The sequence below is a fragment of the Vitis riparia genome, chromosome 9 (genome assembly GCF_004353265.1).
Source record: "Vitis riparia cultivar Riparia Gloire de Montpellier isolate 1030 chromosome 9, EGFV_Vit.rip_1.0, whole genome shotgun sequence".
Lineage (NCBI taxonomy): Eukaryota > Viridiplantae > Streptophyta > Magnoliopsida > Vitales > Vitaceae > Vitis > Vitis riparia.
In genome coordinates this window covers 9,149,287-9,168,403 of record NC_048439.1, presented here as the reverse complement: position 1 = coordinate 9,168,403, position 19,117 = coordinate 9,149,287, and the positions used below count along the sequence as shown (strand labels likewise).

General features: G+C 32.6%; 2 protein-coding genes and 1 pseudogene across 5 annotated transcripts; 1 reads left to right on the top strand and 2 right to left on the bottom strand.

Moving 5' to 3' along the window:
- Nucleotides 1-168: 168 nt before the first annotated feature.
- LOC117922263 (DEAD-box ATP-dependent RNA helicase 35) lies at nucleotides 169-6,071 on the top strand. 3 transcript variants are annotated; one of them, XM_034840331.1, is made up of 5 exons: nucleotides 169-255; nucleotides 349-424; nucleotides 1,840-1,853; nucleotides 1,904-2,830; nucleotides 4,953-6,071. In XM_034840331.1, the coding sequence occupies exons 4-5, from the start codon at nucleotides 1,932-1,934 to the stop codon at nucleotides 5,815-5,817; spliced, it is 1,764 nt and encodes a 587-aa protein (XP_034696222.1). In that variant the 5' UTR covers nucleotides 169-255; nucleotides 349-424; nucleotides 1,840-1,853; nucleotides 1,904-1,931; the 3' UTR covers nucleotides 5,818-6,071. The 3 variants fall into 3 exon arrangements, with proteins under 3 accessions (XP_034696222.1, XP_034696221.1, XP_034696220.1); XM_034840330.1 differs by having other exon boundaries at nucleotides 1,835-1,853; XM_034840329.1 differs by lacking the exon at nucleotides 1,840-1,853 and having other exon boundaries at nucleotides 1,921-2,830.
- Nucleotides 6,072-6,702: 631 nt separating this feature from the next.
- LOC117921977 lies at nucleotides 6,703-9,454 on the bottom strand. 2 transcript variants are annotated; one of them, XM_034839926.1, is made up of 3 exons: nucleotides 9,044-9,454; nucleotides 8,328-8,864; nucleotides 6,703-6,972 (listed from the first exon to the last, which is right to left on the bottom strand). In XM_034839926.1, exons 2-3 carry the CDS (start codon nucleotides 8,763-8,765, stop codon nucleotides 6,835-6,837), a joined length of 576 nt encoding a protein of 191 aa, XP_034695817.1. In that variant the 5' UTR covers nucleotides 8,766-8,864; nucleotides 9,044-9,454; the 3' UTR covers nucleotides 6,703-6,834. The 2 variants fall into 2 exon arrangements, with proteins under 2 accessions (XP_034695817.1, XP_034695816.1); XM_034839925.1 differs by having other exon boundaries at nucleotides 8,328-9,454.
- Nucleotides 9,455-9,809: 355 nt separating this feature from the next.
- LOC117921648 lies at nucleotides 9,810-16,490 on the bottom strand (annotated as a pseudogene).
- Nucleotides 16,491-19,117: the final 2,627 nt, after the last annotated feature.

The following is a 19,117-nucleotide window of genomic DNA, read 5'->3' as shown; positions in this document are numbered from 1 at the left end:
TTTATATATATATATTTTTTTTTTGTTATCATTTTCTATTTTATATCTTGCTTAATAATTTTTCATGGTATATTCTCTTCCATCATTCGAAAATTTTAAATTTATTTATTTATATTAATTATATTTATATTTAGTCTTAATCATTAAAGATATGATTAATTGGTTAAAGGGGTGAGGAGGTACTTGGGACGCATGAGAGGTGGTAGTAGAACCAGGAAAGTTGCTGAAAGAGAATTCGCGCCGCCTTAAATCGAGGTTGCTCTTTCATTTCACTTGTACCTAGCCATTCTCTCTCCTCTTTCCTTACTATTTTGCCTTTCAAACCCTAACCCTAGAAGGTTATTGCAGATTTCGTTGAGAAAGGCTTCCTTTTAGTTCGATTCAGGATAATTTCAGGGTTCTGAGTTTGATTTGCAAGTTAAAGGTATGTTCAATTTGAATCCCTTTGTTTGATTCTCCCTTTTCTTTTGTTCTTGGAGTGGTGTTCGCTTGATTTTATTGTGTTTTCTTCATAATCAAAACTGTTGATTTTGTTAGATTGTTCGCGGAAGCTATCTGATGAAAAACCCAGAAAAAATATGATGAAAAATCGTGTTGATTGTCGTAAATTTGCACCAAATGAGTAGATGCTCGATAGTTTATGTCGTTAGTTTTGGTGTTGAACGATGTATAGAAGCTGTTTCCTGAAAATCCCAGATTTTTTTTTTTTCTGGATGAAAAACCATGTTGTTGTTTTATAAACTTAACAGACTAGCTACTTGATGAAAATCCCAGCAAAGACTTTGATGCAAAATGAGGTGTTGTTGTTATGAACCTTGTGGAGTTTACTCCAAACTAAGTTACTGATATTATTTTTGATTAGATAAGTTACTAAATATTATGCTTAATGTCAATTAAATCGGAGGCTACCTTACTTCATAAGTGCTGTAATTTGATGAAAATCAGAATCTGTTTTCATGGATAGAAATAGAATCCTTGTTGATACAAAAAATACCCTAACAAGCCCAAAAACTCCCATGCCAAAAGTTAGGCCTATTTGGCAATAGGAGATGAAATGCCAACAAACCTGGGAGAATTTGGGATTTTTCGTGCCATATGTAATGATCAGGAGGAGAGTTCTGACAACTGTGGTCCTTGATGTAATGGTTAACGAAAATTTAAAAGTTTATGTTTCTCTTCCTTGCCCTTGAATATATGATTAATGTGTTGAGTGTTTGGTCTCCTAGGATTTTGGTGAGAGTTGGGGTTCTCAACATGGAATGTGTTTTTGTTTTTGTTAAAATTCGATTTTTCAGATAATTTTCATACCTGGAGGTAGAGTTTTCTGTAGATTTCAGAGAAATTACTTTATACTTATCTTGATTAAAAAAATTGGCTTCAATCTTTTTGAGTTCCTCATTTTCATTAGCTTAAGTGAGCAACGAAAAAGAAATCTTTCATATGGGTAGGCCAGATATTTCCTTTCATTTGCAATTTTTGGTCTTAAGTTGAAAATTTTCAAAGATTTCTGCTCTTTGGTTGCACCTCTTTAATGTGTGGAAATTGTTTTGTAAAATGTTATTCAATAATCTATTATTCCTGCTTGCTTGAATCAAGTTCTGATATTTTGCTTTTTCTTATGCCCCTTAAATCTGTTTTCTTTTCTGAGGTTCCTCTTAATAGAATAAAGGTTTCCTGATTTTTACTATTCTAGTCTTTTTGCACTTCTTAAATTATTTGCTAATCAAGTTTATCATTGAATTGATGCTTTACTGATCCGCATTTACCTTGATTTTCTGTGCTCACTGGATTTTTCATTTTCTTGTCTTGATTCCCTGATCTTATTATCTTGTAGCTTAGGCATTAAAACTGCAATTTATTCGGTGTAAATAATTAATCCCTATAGTTATTTTGATTCCTTTAAATTTTTTGGTGCTATAGAATCTTTCAACATGGAGGAAGACGATGATTATGTCGAGTACATTCCTGTGAAAAAGCGTAGGGCGATGGAAGCGCAGAGAATCCTTCAGCGCAAGGGAAAATCTTCTGCTCTTGAAGATGAAGCTGAGAAATCCAAACTGGCCGAGGCAAAACCTAGCTTGCTTGTAAAGGCATCACAGCTTAAGCGTGATCTTCCTGAGATCAGTCCCGCTGAGCAGATTGTGCAGCAAGAGAAGGAGATGATTGAGCATCTTTCAGACAGAAAAACTCTGATGTCAGTCCGTGAATTGGCAAAGGGAATTACTTATACAGAGCCACTTTTGACAGGATGGAAGCCTCCTCTGCCTATTCGAAGGATGTCAAGAAAGGAATGTGAATCAATTCGGAAGCAATGGCACATCATTGTGGATGGTGACGAGATTCCCCCACCTATAAAGAATTTCAAGGATATGAGATTTCCGGAACCAATTTTGAAGAACTTGAAAGCAAAGGGGATTGTGCAGCCGACACCCATTCAAGTACAGGGCCTTCCTGTGATTTTATCGGGTAGGGATATGATTGGAATTGCCTTTACAGGGTCAGGCAAGACACTTGTTTTTGTGTTACCACTAATCATGGTGGCTTTGCAAGAGGAGGTGTCGATGCCTATAGTTCCTGGGGAAGGGCCATTTGGCTTAGTGATTTGCCCATCAAGGGAACTTGCAAGACAAACATATGAAGTTGTGGAGCAGTTTTTGGTTCCAATGAGGGAGTGTGGTTATCCAGAATTGAGGCCATTGCTTTGCATTGGTGGAGTTGATATGCGGTCACAGTTGGAGGTTGTGAAGAAGGGTGTACATATTATTGTTGCTACTCCAGGGAGGTTGAAGGATATGCTTGCAAAGAAGAAACTGAACCTTGACAATTGCAGGTATGCACCATTTTGCTATTTTCAATAACATCACACAGATAAAAACAGCCTCCAATCTTCTAGTTCTACAATTTTGACAATTATTGGCATAATGTCCCTTTTCCTTGCACAACTAGCATGTGCAGGTATGCAAGTCTTTCTTATTTACACTTGACTGACTAGTTCTAAAGTTTGAACTGGATCCTGTACTTGATCTTCTTACAAATCTTCTTTTAGATCTGTATTTTCTGAACCTTTAGGTTGAGATTTTCTGACCCTATAGGTTTTATTCATTCCACATCCTAACTTGCTTGGTGTGGCTATTTTAGGGCAACATAATCATTTCTTTATAGATTTATTCATTTTTCTCATTTCTTGTGCCTCTTGACACCATTGATTTATGCATTTTCTTGCATATTGTATTCTGGATACAAGTGTATCAGCAGATCCTTGAATATACTCTGGATATCCTGGTATCATTCTTAATCCCCATGGATTAGAAATTTTTCCCAAAAACATATCTAGTAACAATGGGTTACTTCTATCTGTGCTACTATATACTTTATAAAAATATTTCTGAAATTCACAAACATATTCTTTGAAATAACACAAATTGCATATTTTGAGATTTTGTAATTTCCTCATATTTGTATTTCTTTCTTTTTCTAATTCTCTTTGTCTATTGATATTCCAGGTTCTCCAAGAAATTCTCTTCTGACAGCATTTTCTACTGTATTGAGAATATCTATATAAGTAGAATCCTCAGCTGGTTCACTATTTGGATTTCCACTTATAATAGTATTTTTCTCGCTTTGAGTTAAACCTTGATACCATTCACTAACTATTCCTGTAAAGGTCATAGGAATAAATCTTGATACCTGAGTGACAGTCCAATTTCTCTGAGATATTGCTATCCATGAACTCTTAGTCTCACAAATCTATTGCTAGATCTGGATTTGTAATACATCTTCTTCACTGCATCTTTGATCTTTTTCTTGTCAGCACGGATGTCAACATTGAAAACCAGGGTGTTGTTGTCCTCAATCTTCTTCATTGCAGATTCAGTAGTTAGTGGATATTTGAGAATCTGATACTGGTCTAGCTTATTCTATTGAGAATATAACCAGGATCCATATATGTTAATGGGTCTTTCTTTATATTCTATTGGTTATTCTTTAGGCTTAGTAGTTGAATAGTCTGAGGATCAATTAATTCTATAACCAGGTGATGTTTTTTGCTTCTGTCCCTCCCCCTCTGTTTTGAGCCTTTAGGCTTCACTTGTTTACTTCCTGTATACTCTGAGGGCACTGTTTTCGGTGTCTCTTCTTTACTTTTTATAGGACTTTTCTTTACCTATCAAAAAAAAGGAAAATCTATATCAGCATAGGCTTTATCCTTATCCCAAAGTTCTATAGGATTTTCTCCAAAATTTCCTTTCAACATTTCTTCTATTTCTTCAAACTTTTCTAATTTGAGAATTGGTTTTTGAATTTCTTTCCGAATTTTTCTTGTATCATCACCACATTTGTGAAAATTTGAAGGTGTACTTGCACGAGTATATGCTTGATATATTCACAATAAAGCTTACAAGGCGTATAAAGCTTAATCCAAGGCTTAGCTTGAACATATTGTAGAAATTGACTAAGTCATTTCCCAATAATATATCACAACCTTGTGTATTACTAACTAAAGAGTGTGCTTTTGTTTTGAAGCTTTCTTCCTCAAGAAACTATTCAGGTTGTCTTCTTCGTCAATTTATTTTTTATTTTTTGTTTTGACACACATTTTATATTAAATATGTACTTTAACTCAACCTAGGGTATAGAACAAGAAAAATTGAATTAGGTATTTTAGCCTTGACAATGGAATAGATATTTTAATTCTAAAATTGTATGTACTGACATGTATGTATAAGTGATTCTTGCATGGTCACTTGTTTATTATCTATATTTGCTTTCCTTTATTTATTTGTTTTTATTTAATTGGAAATATTTCTAGAATTTACTGTCACAAGAATGCATCTTATAGTTTCATACGAGTGTTTGTGGGATTATTGACTTCCATTTTGTTTATAAACCAATAAACGGCTGGGAAAGCTTGACAATTATAGACTATGATTCTTAAATTTTCTTTTTCCCTGCAGATATTTAACTCTAGATGAAGCGGATAGATTGGTGGATTTGGGATTTGAAGATGACATAAGGGAGGTGTTTGACCACTTCAAAGCTCAACGCCAAACACTTCTGTTTTCTGCCACCATGCCCACTAAGATTCAGAATTTTGCTAGAAGTGCTTTGGTAAAGCCTGTAACTGTTAATGTTGGAAGGGCTGGAGCAGCAAATCTTGATGTGATCCAAGAAGTCGAGTATGTGAAGCAAGAGGCAAAGATTGTTTACCTTCTTGAATGCCTACAGAAAACCCCACCTCCTGTTTTAATATTCTGTGAGAACAAGGCGGATGTCGATGATATTCATGAATATCTCCTTCTAAAAGGAGTTGAAGCAGTGGCCATTCATGGGGGCAAGGATCAAGAAGAGAGAGAATACGCCATTTCATCCTTCAAAGCTGGCAAGAAAGATGTCCTGGTTGCAACTGATGTTGCCTCAAAGGGTTTGGATTTTCCTGATATTAAACATGTTATTAATTATGACATGCCAGCAGAAATAGAAAATTATGTTCACAGGATTGGGCGAACAGGAAGATGTGGCAAGACAGGAATAGCTACAACATTTATAAACAAGAACCAAAGTGAGACGACACTTCTTGATTTGAAACATCTATTACAAGAAGCAAAACAACGGATTCCTCCTGTTTTGGCTGAACTCAATGATCCAATGGAAGATGTGGATGCAATTACCGATGCAAGTGGAGTCAAGGGTTGTGCTTATTGTGGTGGACTTGGTCATCGTATCCGTGATTGCCCCAAGTTAGAACATCAGAAAAGCATGGCAATTGCCAGTTCTAGGAGGGATTATTTTGGTTCTGGGGGCTACAGAGGGGAAATATGAGTTCTACTCAAGACATGTGAATTTTTGCATGCTCATCAATCTGGTCACTGCTTCCTTCATGTTCTGTAGGTTTCATAAATTTGCAAAAAGCAGTTACCCTCCAATTGTTTACTCAATGTGATGGATGAATGTATACTAGAATCACCTATAATGGCATAGCCTATATGCTTGTAACTTTCGAGGGATTGAAATATGTCAAATTATCCTTTGAGCTTATAATGTATTTCTTTTCTGAGGTGAACTTTGTTCTTCAACTTATGACAAGGATTTAGTGTTTTTCAAGGTGGGGATTTTCTTAAATGTTTTCCTCTTCATCTGACTGCCAAATTGAATGCTGGTTTCAGCTAAGTATTGGCTAAAAGTTTAGAAGGTGAATCATGGAGCCAGAATCTTCATCCTTGTATAACAAATTATTGATTGAACCCTTCAACTGTGTTTCAGAAGATATTTTATGACATAGTCCATTAAGATCTATCATTGTTCTGTTTGCTTTGAAGCCCCAGGTGTAGGTTAAAAGTAGTTAATACTTACTGTGACCCAGCATTTAGGTGGAGAATATTTAACAAGACTGGAAAATTTTATCTGAATTGGTCCCATTTTTTTGCCTTTGCCATTGCAGATTGTTTCCATGTAAAATTGGTGTCTTGTGTCTGCTTGCAGTTGCTTTGTCCTTCTGTTGATACAACCTATGCTTTGTCCATCTGTTCACACAGATGATGTAGATTCTGCTCTTTCTGCAACACTTCTAAAATAGCAAGGGTTCCTAGCATAAGCTAATGTGTAACTTTTGCTGGGCATTAACAAAAGCTCCTTTAATTAGCCATTCCAAATGAATTATCCACAAAAACAGAATTTAAGTTTGCTAATATTGCCAGGTATGAAAAATAGCCCCAAATTATATTTCTGTAATTGAATTGAAACTTATAGAGGCTACTTGAAATAATAATAATAAATAAAAAAAATACAATAGAGAGATGGGGTGACTTTGTCGCATCTCATCTCAATTGAAGAAATGATCTATCTGGGAATGAATGCTTCCTCACTTTCTGCAGTTCCCTGGAATGCTAGCATATTAGCTCTAAGGCCTCTGGTCACAAGAGCTGGATTTGAATCTTGGATTAGAACTTGTGATAGACCAGTCCCCATTCTTCCATCCTGTTTACACACCATGTGCATCACAATTCATTACAAAGCCATCAAGGCTAGTAAAAAGCATAGGAGAAATAAGCATATAAATACCGGAAAATGAAAATCCCACCACAAGAAATATGCCTAGCCCACAAGAAATAATACACACCTATATTTTTAGAATTTTCTCATTAAATAAATAGATTATAAATTAAGTGAGATATAATTAATAATTTAAATTTTTGAATGAAGCTTTTAATTTTTAAGAATAATTTAGAATTCAAAAATTGATCAAATTAATTGTAGATAAATTAGAACATTTAAAATGTTATGTTCATAATAAACGTGTACATATAATGAACAATTTGGCTCATTTGCATATTAAAAAAAAAAACTTTATTTGTTATTTATTTTAAATAAAATATTATTAATGATTATTATTTTAAAATTATTATAATTTATTTTTAACAAAATTTTTTTGAAGCAATTAATATCCTTATGTTTCTAACACATACTAAAATAATATATTTTTTTTATAAAAGATATAATTTACAATTTTATTATAATATTATACTAAAATCTATTTATTTTTTTAATTTATTTGTAATTATAAAATTATTTTCATTTTTAATAAGGCTTGAAATAAATTTAATTAATATTATATAAATTGAATTTATAATACTTTTACAAGATCAAAATAGAAAAATTATTTTTAAAAACAATTTATTGAAACAAGTTTTTTGTTTTTTATTTTTTAAAAACTGTTTTTAAAAACAATTTGCTAAACACTCTTATTTTTAGAAAATACTAAAAAAATCATTTTCTTGTTTCTTAACTTAAAAACAGTTTTTAAAAACAAACATTAGATTGGACAACTGTTATTCTCTTGGTTGTCAATATCCCTTTTCACTATTAGAATAATACTGCCTTTGTGTTAAAATCTATCAAAATTAAGGGGAGAAAGGAGAAGTAAACATTCCTAGGGCACTGTGCTGCAATTGGCTATCTGCAACAATAAAGAGAAAAGAAAAAGCAGCTTCAGAGCATTCATGGTAGTGGTCAGTGGAAGTAGTTTTCCTGGAAGGTGGTCCAAATATCCAGATTCTTTGCAAACAAACATATATACATGGGTGCTTCCAATAGAAAATATGGCTTTCCAGATAGCCCCCAGAACCCACCACCCAGGAGGCAATTTGTTATTAGAATCTAAACAATTAGGAGTCTATTTAGAAAATCTATATTGGGTGTTGTAGAAGATATCATCAATTTTTTGACAAGATGCGACCAATGGGAGATAATTGGCAAGAGGAAGAAAGACTTAAGAGACTTATATTACTAGATGATAAGCAAGAAGCATGGAAGGCAGGAGTGAATAGAATTACCTTGTGAGGGTTGATTATCAGAGCTCCAGCATGGGTTTTCTCACCTGTTCCCTGACTTTGAAGGCAAAGGAAATGGTGTATGATCTGAAACAGCTGATGTATCTCCCTGATCAATTTTTTTCTTTCTTCTACACTGCTAAAGAAGGATTGCTTTATGACTGCAGCGTCTTCTTCGAGAATCTGCAATCTCTTGTTGAGCTGTTCAACTTCACCAGCTTGAAACACTACCATGCCCTTGTGGTATTTACTCCATGCCTGTACTTCTGAATGACCCAGGGGTTGCTTTCCAGCATCCAGCTTTGAACCAAGGACCCTTAAATCTGTTGAGGTTTCTTTCTCATTTGGAACCAACATCCCAAAATTATTGCAAAAATTATCATATTCATTTATCATATCCTCCAAAATTTCAACCACTAGCCCAGAGTAAACATTAGCCATATGGCTGGTTTTATTTTCTTGAAAGCTTGTTTCTTGGGCAAGTAAGTCTAAACTTAAGGGAATTTCTATTTTCTTTCCACATACAATTTCTTTGCAGGCCTGCAACATATGGAAAAATTTCAGCTCTAGGCCTCTAATATAAGCCCCAAACTTCTACCAGTCTATCATATATGAAGGAACCGAGATAAACAAAAGAACCCTAGTCAGGAAACACCAAACAAGCAAGCACAGTACCCCACTAATCATATTATGCAACCAAGAACCGTCAAAAGACCTACCAGAAAATGAAAAGAAATTTGAACTAGCTTAGGTTTTGGCCCAGGAATGAACCCTGTGCTGAAAGCTTATCAAAGAAGGGTTTGGAGAAGATAAAGTCTAAAGCTGGGAAGTTGGTTGCAGAGCATGATGGTAAAAAGAAAATGATGGTTGCTTTCCTCACAGAGTTGCAGAGTCCAAAGACTCAAGGACAAGTTGAAACATCTCTGCTTTGCTTTTCTTTTAAGAGAGAGAAGAGGGAGAGGGAGTTGAAGGGAAAGTGGTAAGAACCTGCAAAGAAGATGTCTTTATTCCAACTTTGTCTCTTTACTATTGATAGCAATATATGATCCATATAAAAGCTGATGTTATAAAAAATTTATAACGTATCATTAGGGGAAGTGATGAGCACCCAGCAGAAAAAGCCTTAATTCATGTTGGCCGTATCCAGGCAGAGGTTTGGTTATATACTGAATTTGAGACGACTAAAAGGATCCTAATCTTGAGACCAAATTACCAATAAACCATCAGGTTCGAAGAAAACTCGACGACTACTCATCTACCCATGTTACCATGTGATTTTCTACCAATAGAATACAATTTTCCATCAGCAGAACACGACCAATTAGGCAGTTGTGATCTACCAACAAAAGCTGATATGATGCAGCAGGCCTGACACCATATTCTAAGGCCAGATAAACCGGTATTGAGACATGCAATGGATGACAAGTTCTCAACAACCAATTTCAAGAAAAAAATGTGGACAGCTAAATACACTTACGAAACAACTTAAAAAGAAAATGTAGATGGTGAATCACTACAATTTTATTGGAATAAACAGGTTCCTGTACTTTATTGTTGACTGGAAAACAGAGAGAAGAAATTTATACAAGTGTATGTCTTCATTTTTCTGTATATAATTGATCTAAAAAAGGCTGCCAAAGTGTTCACTCTCGGTTTCATATTGAATCCAGTAGGGACATGTCATGGAATTAGCTTAGTCGACTGGGATTTCTACATCCATCTTGATACTGGAACTGCCAAGAACCTGAAATAAAAGCAGAAATACAAAGGTGCTTAACTATTATGTTTAGGGTGCTAAATAGAATGGAATTGAATGTCCACCACAATGGACGAAGGCATGTTTGGGTCTCAGAAATTGCAAGGAATGGGTAACAAATGGGAAAAGGGAAGGGAAAGAAAGATCCCAAAAAAAATATTCTCCCCTCTTACCACAACTTCCCTCACTTTCTCAAACAGAAAAGGGGAGTTTCAAATGCCAAACGTTTCTAATTTTTTTTTTTTTTTTGGCCTTCCTATTTTCCATCAAAATCCAACAAGAGAAATGAATTCTCACTGTATTTCAAAAATCTGAACAAAGCATAAGGGTTTGGCTTTGGGGGTTCAAGTTTTGAGTTTGAATTTAACAAATGAAATGTTTTTCTCATTTTTCTTGCATGATCATGAAATAGATAAACAAATAAAATGGAAGGTAAAGTACCTTAACGAAGTCCTCCAACAAAAAGGAAGATTCCCTAGTGTAACCAGCTTCTTGCAGTACATGGCTCAAGACTTGCTACAAAAAACATAGAACAAATCTGTAAGGAACTAGTCACTTATCTATAAAATCAAGGTAGGATATCTTTTACCAGCATATACATCAAACAGATATCAACTATTTAGTAATGTGAACTTTAACCTTACTATTTAGTGATATAAATGGAATTGGGTATCCAATGATATCCATATATATCATAAATATTATAAGATAGGCTAGAAAATATGTTACCTATAAGAAATAAAAAATAAAAAATAAAGATAGGGTAGAACATATGTCATGACAACACATTCTATGAGTTTCCCCTTATAAGTGTCAAGAACTCAGCCCCCAAGAGATGTGGGATATCGCATTCTTCTCTCTCTCTCTCTCTCTCTCTCTCTCTCTCTCTCTTTCTCTCATATAGACATGATATCCTCGTTGTGGCCCATGTAGTTCCTAGATGTCAAACTAGTTGAGGATTGACTTTTGATATCATTTCTAGTGGCATATGGACTTGCATTTCTAACATTATTCTATTCCTAATATTATTCGATATATTAATTTTGAACAATGCACATCCAACTCAAACACATTTTCTATCCCATTATAAGTATAGTTGTCATTAAAAATTTACATTCTTCTTTTGTCCCAAGTCTAAGCAAAACCTTAAACAAGGTAACTACTAAATCGATAAAAAATTATGTATAAACTATGTTAGACAACCAATTTTTCTAAAATCTTAAACTATTAGGATTTGAGCACAGAATGTGTATCATGTACAACAGCCCCCTCACATGCAGCCTCATCCTGTCATGCAAGGCACGTATTGCATTAGTGGCCTCATACCCGTCGTGGGAGGCACAAACTACATTAGAAACAAATCACATTTTTGTGATCATAATAGTTAGATAAATTGAAAGAGGGAGGACTTGAACTTGGGACCTTCAGTTTATCACAATTTTGATACCATAATCAATTTCCCTAAATGCTTAAGGTATTAGTATTTGGGCCTACAATGGATATTATGATTCAACAAAATCTGTACCTCATATCCTTTAATCAGTCCTAGCATGTGGTCTCCATCATTTTCTTTATTATTATTTTTCTTCTTTCTCAAGGCACAATCTGGGAATGGGCTCCATCACTTAGGCATAAGCAAAACCTCAAACAAAGTAACCACCAAGCTGATCAAGATTTATGTATAAACTCTTACTCCCATGTCCTTTAAGTAGTCCTACCAAATCGTCTCCATCACTTTTTTTTTTTTTTTTGTTATTTTTCTTTCACAAATTTCTTCTTCATCAAGGCATACTGTGAGAATCGGGCTGGTACACAAGGGTTCATACCATGGAACAAAAAAAAGACGTTTTTCTCCTATCCAAGTCAGGTTTGAACCTAACTTAACCCCAAATACCTTAACCACTAAAGTAAGCAACTTTTGTTTTGTAACTCTTACTCTTGAATTCTTGTCCTTGGAGATATACAGTCTCAAAGACTTCTAATTCCATAAATTTATATATACTCTTTTTACTTCCACAACCATAAGCACAACATATAAACTTTGTCTCACAAATTACAGTATTTAAAATCTTTGTTTCAATTGTTGGCACTTTATAACTATCCAATAATCGTCGTTAAAGTCTTCCTATGTCTCTCCAAATTTGAATCCAAGTTTCAAGATCCTAAAATTTTAAATTTAGGGTTTGAATTTTCCATCTTTTTTAATTACCTTGAGATCTAAAAGATGCAAGAAATATAAATTAGAAAACCTTATATTTCACCTTTGTTCCTCAACCCTATTCTTTTTTCTCTCTTTGTCATTATAGAAATGACTTCTCATACACGAGATATAGAGTTTATATCTAGATAGAAAGAGAATCCTACCCTCGACTTAAATTCCACTCAAGTCTTGGGCCTATTAGCCCGAATATCTACAAACTCCAAAACCCATTTAATTGGTCCAATAGTTACCTAACAACTAAAGCTCACATGCTTAATCATAAAAGGACTATTTTGCTCCTAGGAACAAAATAATTAAATATCAATTAAGGACCTAAATCAGGGCACTACACATGATATCCCTTGTTGTCTGAGAGGAGAAATTCTTAACACTAGGGTGAGTTATCTTGTATATGTTGAAGAGTTATTAAAAATGTAAACAATATCTACACAAATCATCACAAATGATAACAAAGCTATAGAATATGATCATGCAGACTTTCCATCCTATTTAGGTATTGGGTTAGTTAAGTGTGACACTAGTTTTGATTTATGTAACCTTTTTCTCCATTTTAGCAATAAGTCCTTCTATTTTAACCCTTTTGTTTCCTTCCATTACTAATATTTGTGCCATGTAATGACTAGGTTATCATGGCACCAAGGTGAACCATTTCTTATCATGGTGGTCAGGTTAAGCAGGAGGACGTACCTTACAATGTTCCATCTTCTAGGACTATAGGAGTCAATATGCCCCCTTTGATCCTTGAGTGGCACATTAAACTTGAGTTGTTGAGGCCCGAGCTGTTGGGACTTAGACTAAAGGAATTTTATTGTCATCTTATGACAATTCCTTTGAGTAGTTCAAGAAGCTAATCACCCTTTCCTTCAAAGGGGAATAAGATCCTTTTGTGCTAAAGTCTTGAATTTTACCAATGGAAAGGTGCTTTTAAGCATTAAGTTTTTCTGAGCATAGATGGTTAGTTGTGCCACCTTCATCCTAGTGGATGAGACAAAACATTGTCAGAGGATACTAAAAGGCTGATGGAAATCTAGCGCTTATTTTTTAGAAGCTGTTTAAGGTTGCTTTCTATAAGAAGTTCTTTCCTGAGTGTCCAGTGGCAAAAGGAGACTGAGTTATGTAACTGGTCCTTAGTGATAGGGCAATGATCCAATATGAGGTGAAGCTTACTAAGCTCTCCCACTTTGCACCAAATTTGATTAGTATTGGGAAACATAAGACTCTTTTGTTTTCTGGATCGATTGAGGTCTAATATTAAGAATAAGTTGTCCATTTTGGAGCTTAGTGTTTATCTAGGTTATTGACAAAGCTCTCACAGTAGAAAGGACAACTTGGATCTTCAACTATTTCAAGAGCAATGTAAGATGTCCAAATTTAATGGTTGAGCTTGGTTGGGTACCAATTAACCCTTAAAATTGAAAGGAGAATAAAAGATTGAGAAGAAGAAATAAAGGAATTATTAGCCACTGTATATATAATCATTATCCCATTATATGTATGATGAAGAAGAATAGGAGGATATTAACACTGATATAGAGGACAACTGAGCAATTGGATATTATTATTAATTCATTGGAGGATCATATGAATGATGGTGATGATAGCATTGATTATTTGACGAAGCCATGAGATCGAGTTGGATCTTAGAAGAGTGAAAAAGGAATTAAATTAGGAACTATTGATGATGACATGCAATTAATTTGAACATTATTCATGTGATTTCATTAATATTTTTATGATATTGAGTTTTTTTTTTTTTATTTTCTTTATTATTATTGGTACTTGTAGTATTATTTTTATTTTTAAGTTGAAGTTTTGTCTTGTTCTGCTTTAAGGCTTACATTTCACCTCATTTAGGTAAAACGCCTCAAGACTTCTTTTAGCCTTTCAAAACATTGGTTTCTCTTCATTTCATTTTAATCTCCTCTTTTCATTGCAAGTTCTTTAAAAAGATAAAATAAAACCTGGATTTATGTTTCTGCCCATAAACTTGCTCCATTACTGATTGTGATAAATGGTACACCTAGCCATTAGTTCTTTCTTGGTAAGGGAGTGATTCAAACTTCTAGAGCAAATAAATTCGGGCATATTGTGGAGAGAACTGTGTATTATTAATGAAGGAAACAGAATATGAGGGGAACAGTGGTAATACCTCTCTTTGTTTATCAGACATGAATGAGCCGGTCAAATCCTTCAGCACTTCTATTATGTCGTTGAAAGTCACCTTCCCATTACAATCTGAATCATAAACTTTGAAGATAACTGTAACAGAGACGATCAGTAGTGTTAATATAAACCAAGCAATTTCACTTGATATTAATTTTGCAAGGGTATTCATGGCCATGTAATACATAAGATGCCAAAAGGGGTAGAGCATACAAAAGACGACAGGAAAATTGGAGAAAGAAAAAAATAAGTTATTTGATAGCATCTATCGTGTGACCTAAAGCTATCATCATTACTGGATAATCACAATTGTTGATAGCTACCTTGTTTGATAGGTACTGGTTCAGTTAATTTTTATACTTTTGTTTGATCCCCAAGGTATTCCTCAACCCTCCCACCTAAAGTCTCAGAAATTTTGAACAGGTTCTGAATCATACTTGAACTTTTTTATTGTGTAAATGTATCTGCCCAATTTAATCGCCTACTATACAACGTTTCACAAATTCATGAATTTCAACTATAGCAAACAACGCCCATTAACTCATGAAATGCTACAGATAACAAACTATATTTCTAACATGTACTAATTTTGTCCACTGAATTCTTCGAAAGCTAAGTTCAGTTCCTAATCTTTCAAGTAGCTTTCCAAATTAACAAACCAAGGTCCAAATAATTCCTGGTGCCAAATAAGTCTCAGATTTTGACTTTTTTTTTTTTTAAAAAAAAAAAAAAAATAAACTATGCTCTGAACAAATAAAGACAACATACATGACATTGCCCAAACCCATTTGAATAATCTCTGCATTGAAAAACACCCTCACAAACCCCTAATATACATGAATCTTATCCGCCTATTTTGCAACATCTAAATCATAATACACTTGGCACAATATTACAGTCTATGACACAAGTATTTACATCAACCTGCAACCTCCCTTGATTACCTTTCGATTGAACAAAGCAAAACTTTTATGGTTTATGCAACAAATATCCACCTCAATTCCACACAACAGTTAATCTTTTCAACTGAATATAATCAATACATTGTTCAATATCTTATGAAACCTAAACAATGCCACTAAATTCTAAAATATAGTATCCAAGGTTAATAAATCTTACGTTCTATTTTCTGTTGTAAACTTGCTTTAGCACTAAATGTTGACAAGAATGCGACAAAGTCCTTAAAGTTCAAACCATCAACCATCTTAAGCAGCCTCTGCAAAAAACCAGAAACCAACCATAAAAAAAATCAAACTTAATTCATTAACCTATCAAAAAATCTCTCATTCAGCCCTCAAACAATCCAAACAGATTACCTGAGAAAGTGGGTTCATAGCAAACTCTGGCACTGATAAGACTATCAGCAGAGATGAAACCCTTAGCGTTGCGATCCAATTGGCAAAATCTCTGATACAATGACATATCTCTTGCTGGGAAACTGAATTTCACACAAATGCACATTTAATTCAGAATAAACAACAAAATACAAGAAACCCACAAATAAGACATAGATAAAGTAAACCCACATAGCTTGTTGCAGTGTTCTTGGACTTCTTCAATGTCATATTGAGTTAACATCGATGATGCACTCCCCATGGAGAATCACTGAAACAACAAATTCCAAAACATGACAATACCCATTAATCAAATACCTAAATCCCACACAAAATCTCATCACAAAAAGTTGACAGAAGACGAAGCACCCCCGTTTGGCTGCTGAGAAAACAGAGGAAAAGAAATAAAATATCATGTTTCACGTTTTTTTATCCTTTAAAATAAAAACCCATATTCATCAAACTACAAGCGACGAAAAACCCAAATCCATCCCACATTTTCTCAGCAAACAAAGGAAAATAAAGACTCACAGTTGATGAGTTGATAAAATACCAGTACATATTGAAGAAGAGAGTAAAACCTGAGAGTGAATCAGAGCAGATCTGAAGATTCTGAGGAGAATAGTCGGGAAAGAGAAGGATAAGAGCAAGAATTAAGAAGGGTAAGGTCTTTAGGATGAGGACACACACAGCATAAACCTCTACATAGTCAGCAACGACGCAACTAAAAACGACATTGCTTTTGGTGTTTTTCAAGGTGACGAGGAATTTTTATATCTATCAGAAATTCATGATTCTGTACTCCGCAGCTCTATCATCCTCCTCTATCTACTTTGATCCCCATGGATGATCATGATCTGATGATGGAATTGACTGAAATTAAGATTAATTAATTATTTATTTTTAATAAAGAATATAAATGAAGAACAACGTCTTTACATTCTAAAGCAATTTTTTGTTTCAAAAATATTCAAATTATTCTTATGATTTTATATTTTGTAAAGCAATGAAATAGAGCATTGGGAATGTATTAAATTTACTTATTTATGTCATTTTTAAAGAAAAAGTGTTTTGAAATATTTGAGAACGTAGGCATAGCAGTTTACAATTTGGGATTGTAAGATGGTTTTTATGAGGTTTGAATGCAAGGGAGTATAATAATGAAAATAAATAATAAGAGGATAAGTCATTGAAATTATTAATATTCAAAGTGTTTTTAGTGAAATTGGTTTTTTAAAATATTTTAGAAAAATCATTCATTAAGATGGGTTTGATAATGGTTTTAAAAAAGTATCTCTAATATTTTAATATTTGAAAATTTTTTATATTTCAAGTATTAAAAAGAATAAAAATACTTTTTAGGATTATTGTTAAACGTACTCTAATATTGAATTTCATAAACATGGAGCCAAACGAGAATGAATTCAGTTGAACATGTATATGGTTTATAAGTGGAAGCATTTCGTTTAGAGTCGTTTAAATGAAACAAGCCATATAACACATGAAGATTGATTTATTTTTTACTTTTTATTTGCTTGGGTTGAGAATGGTTTCCTCGTTTCCTTCTTCCATACAGAATGAACTCCTTCATACCCTCTCCTTCATAAATAGAGTTCAACGAATTACAATATTGTTTTTGCAAGTGTTTTCCATAAAATACTACAAGTAATTTTGCAACATGAATAAATGATTTTTTCAGATTTTTTAAAATTTTGCTAAACACTTATTTTATTATTATTTTTTTCAAAAACACTTTTTAAACTAGAAGTATGTTTACATTGATTTTAGAAAATGTTTTTAAGTTTTTAATATTTAAAGATAAAAAATTTCAAGTGTTAGAATGACTAAAAAATACTTTATAAAATTCGTCAAACGTAATTTAAAAATACTTCTATCACTTCTATTATACTCTAAGTTTATATTTATTTATGAATTAAGAAAAAGAACTTTTGGTTGAAATGTAGAGCCTATTTCATTGATTGTAATAAATATAAAAATGAAAAAAATTATGAGTCCTTTAAGTGGTTGGATGGATGATAATTCATTTAAATCACTCTTTATTTTGTTTCTCTCAATGCTATAACAACAAATACTTTATATTACTTTAAAAATCTTAAATTATTTACTATTTAGATATAAACTAAAAAATTTGTTATTAAATAAACATAATAATTTTAAAAGAATCACCATCAAATAATTATCAAAGTGATTATCAATAATCATTTTAAATAAATTTTAAAATATTTAAAAATTTACTAAGCATGATTTTTATTAAACAAAAATTAAATTTTAATATTAAAAAATATATTTTTATTGCTTTTTTAAAAATTATTCTCACTCTTTTTCGTATCTATAATTGTTAATTACATTTAGTGGTTGTGAGCTTAAGATTTATTAATTTTTTTATTTTGAATTAATGAAAGATGAATGAAAAATAAATAAGAAAAATAGAAAAAATATTGATAAAATTTTAAATCCAAGATGGTCAATTATATTTGATGGAAATGGGAGTCAAATTAACAAGATTTTTGAAGTGGTTGTTGCATGATTGCATCTACCATTCCTTTTGCCTTATAAAAACCTCATGACGACCCTTTCTATGGAGGATGGATATGGAGGTTGGAAAGAATAAAAAGGCATTGTCGTATGGAAGTCTCTCATATATACATGTTGGTTTATGACGAAGCAAGAAAGCTCTTCACTCACAATAGAAAGACAAATGACATCCTAGATATTATCATAATAAGTAACTCATTCTTAATGCTCTTATTAAGGCCCCAAAAAATGTAGCTACTATTCTCCCCAACAGGAGAATTATTTAAATATATTATTTTAAAAAAAATTAATTTATTTAAAAAATCAAGTTACCATAAATAAATAATAACAAACAAATTTAGTTATCACATTTCAATATATATATATATATATATATATATATATATATATTATATATAAAAGCATCTAAGAAATAAATCTCATCCATAAATAAACATTTAATAATTTCAAATATTAATTATAATAATACATTTGATAATTTAGGGTTTAGATTTGAAAATTATGTCTTATTATTTAGAGGTTTAGGACACAAATTTTTTTTATACTAATGCTAAGTAAAATATTTATTTGTTTGTAAATCTCATCGCATATAAAAAATCATAAATAATAATCATGATTTTAGTTTTTGTTGCGATTAAATTTTATATTTTTATTGATAAATACATTAAAAATTGAATTTAATATTTTATGTTAATTTTCTTTTAATTTATTAGAAATAAATATTTTTTAAATATTGAATTTTATTAAATTTTTACTTTGTTGT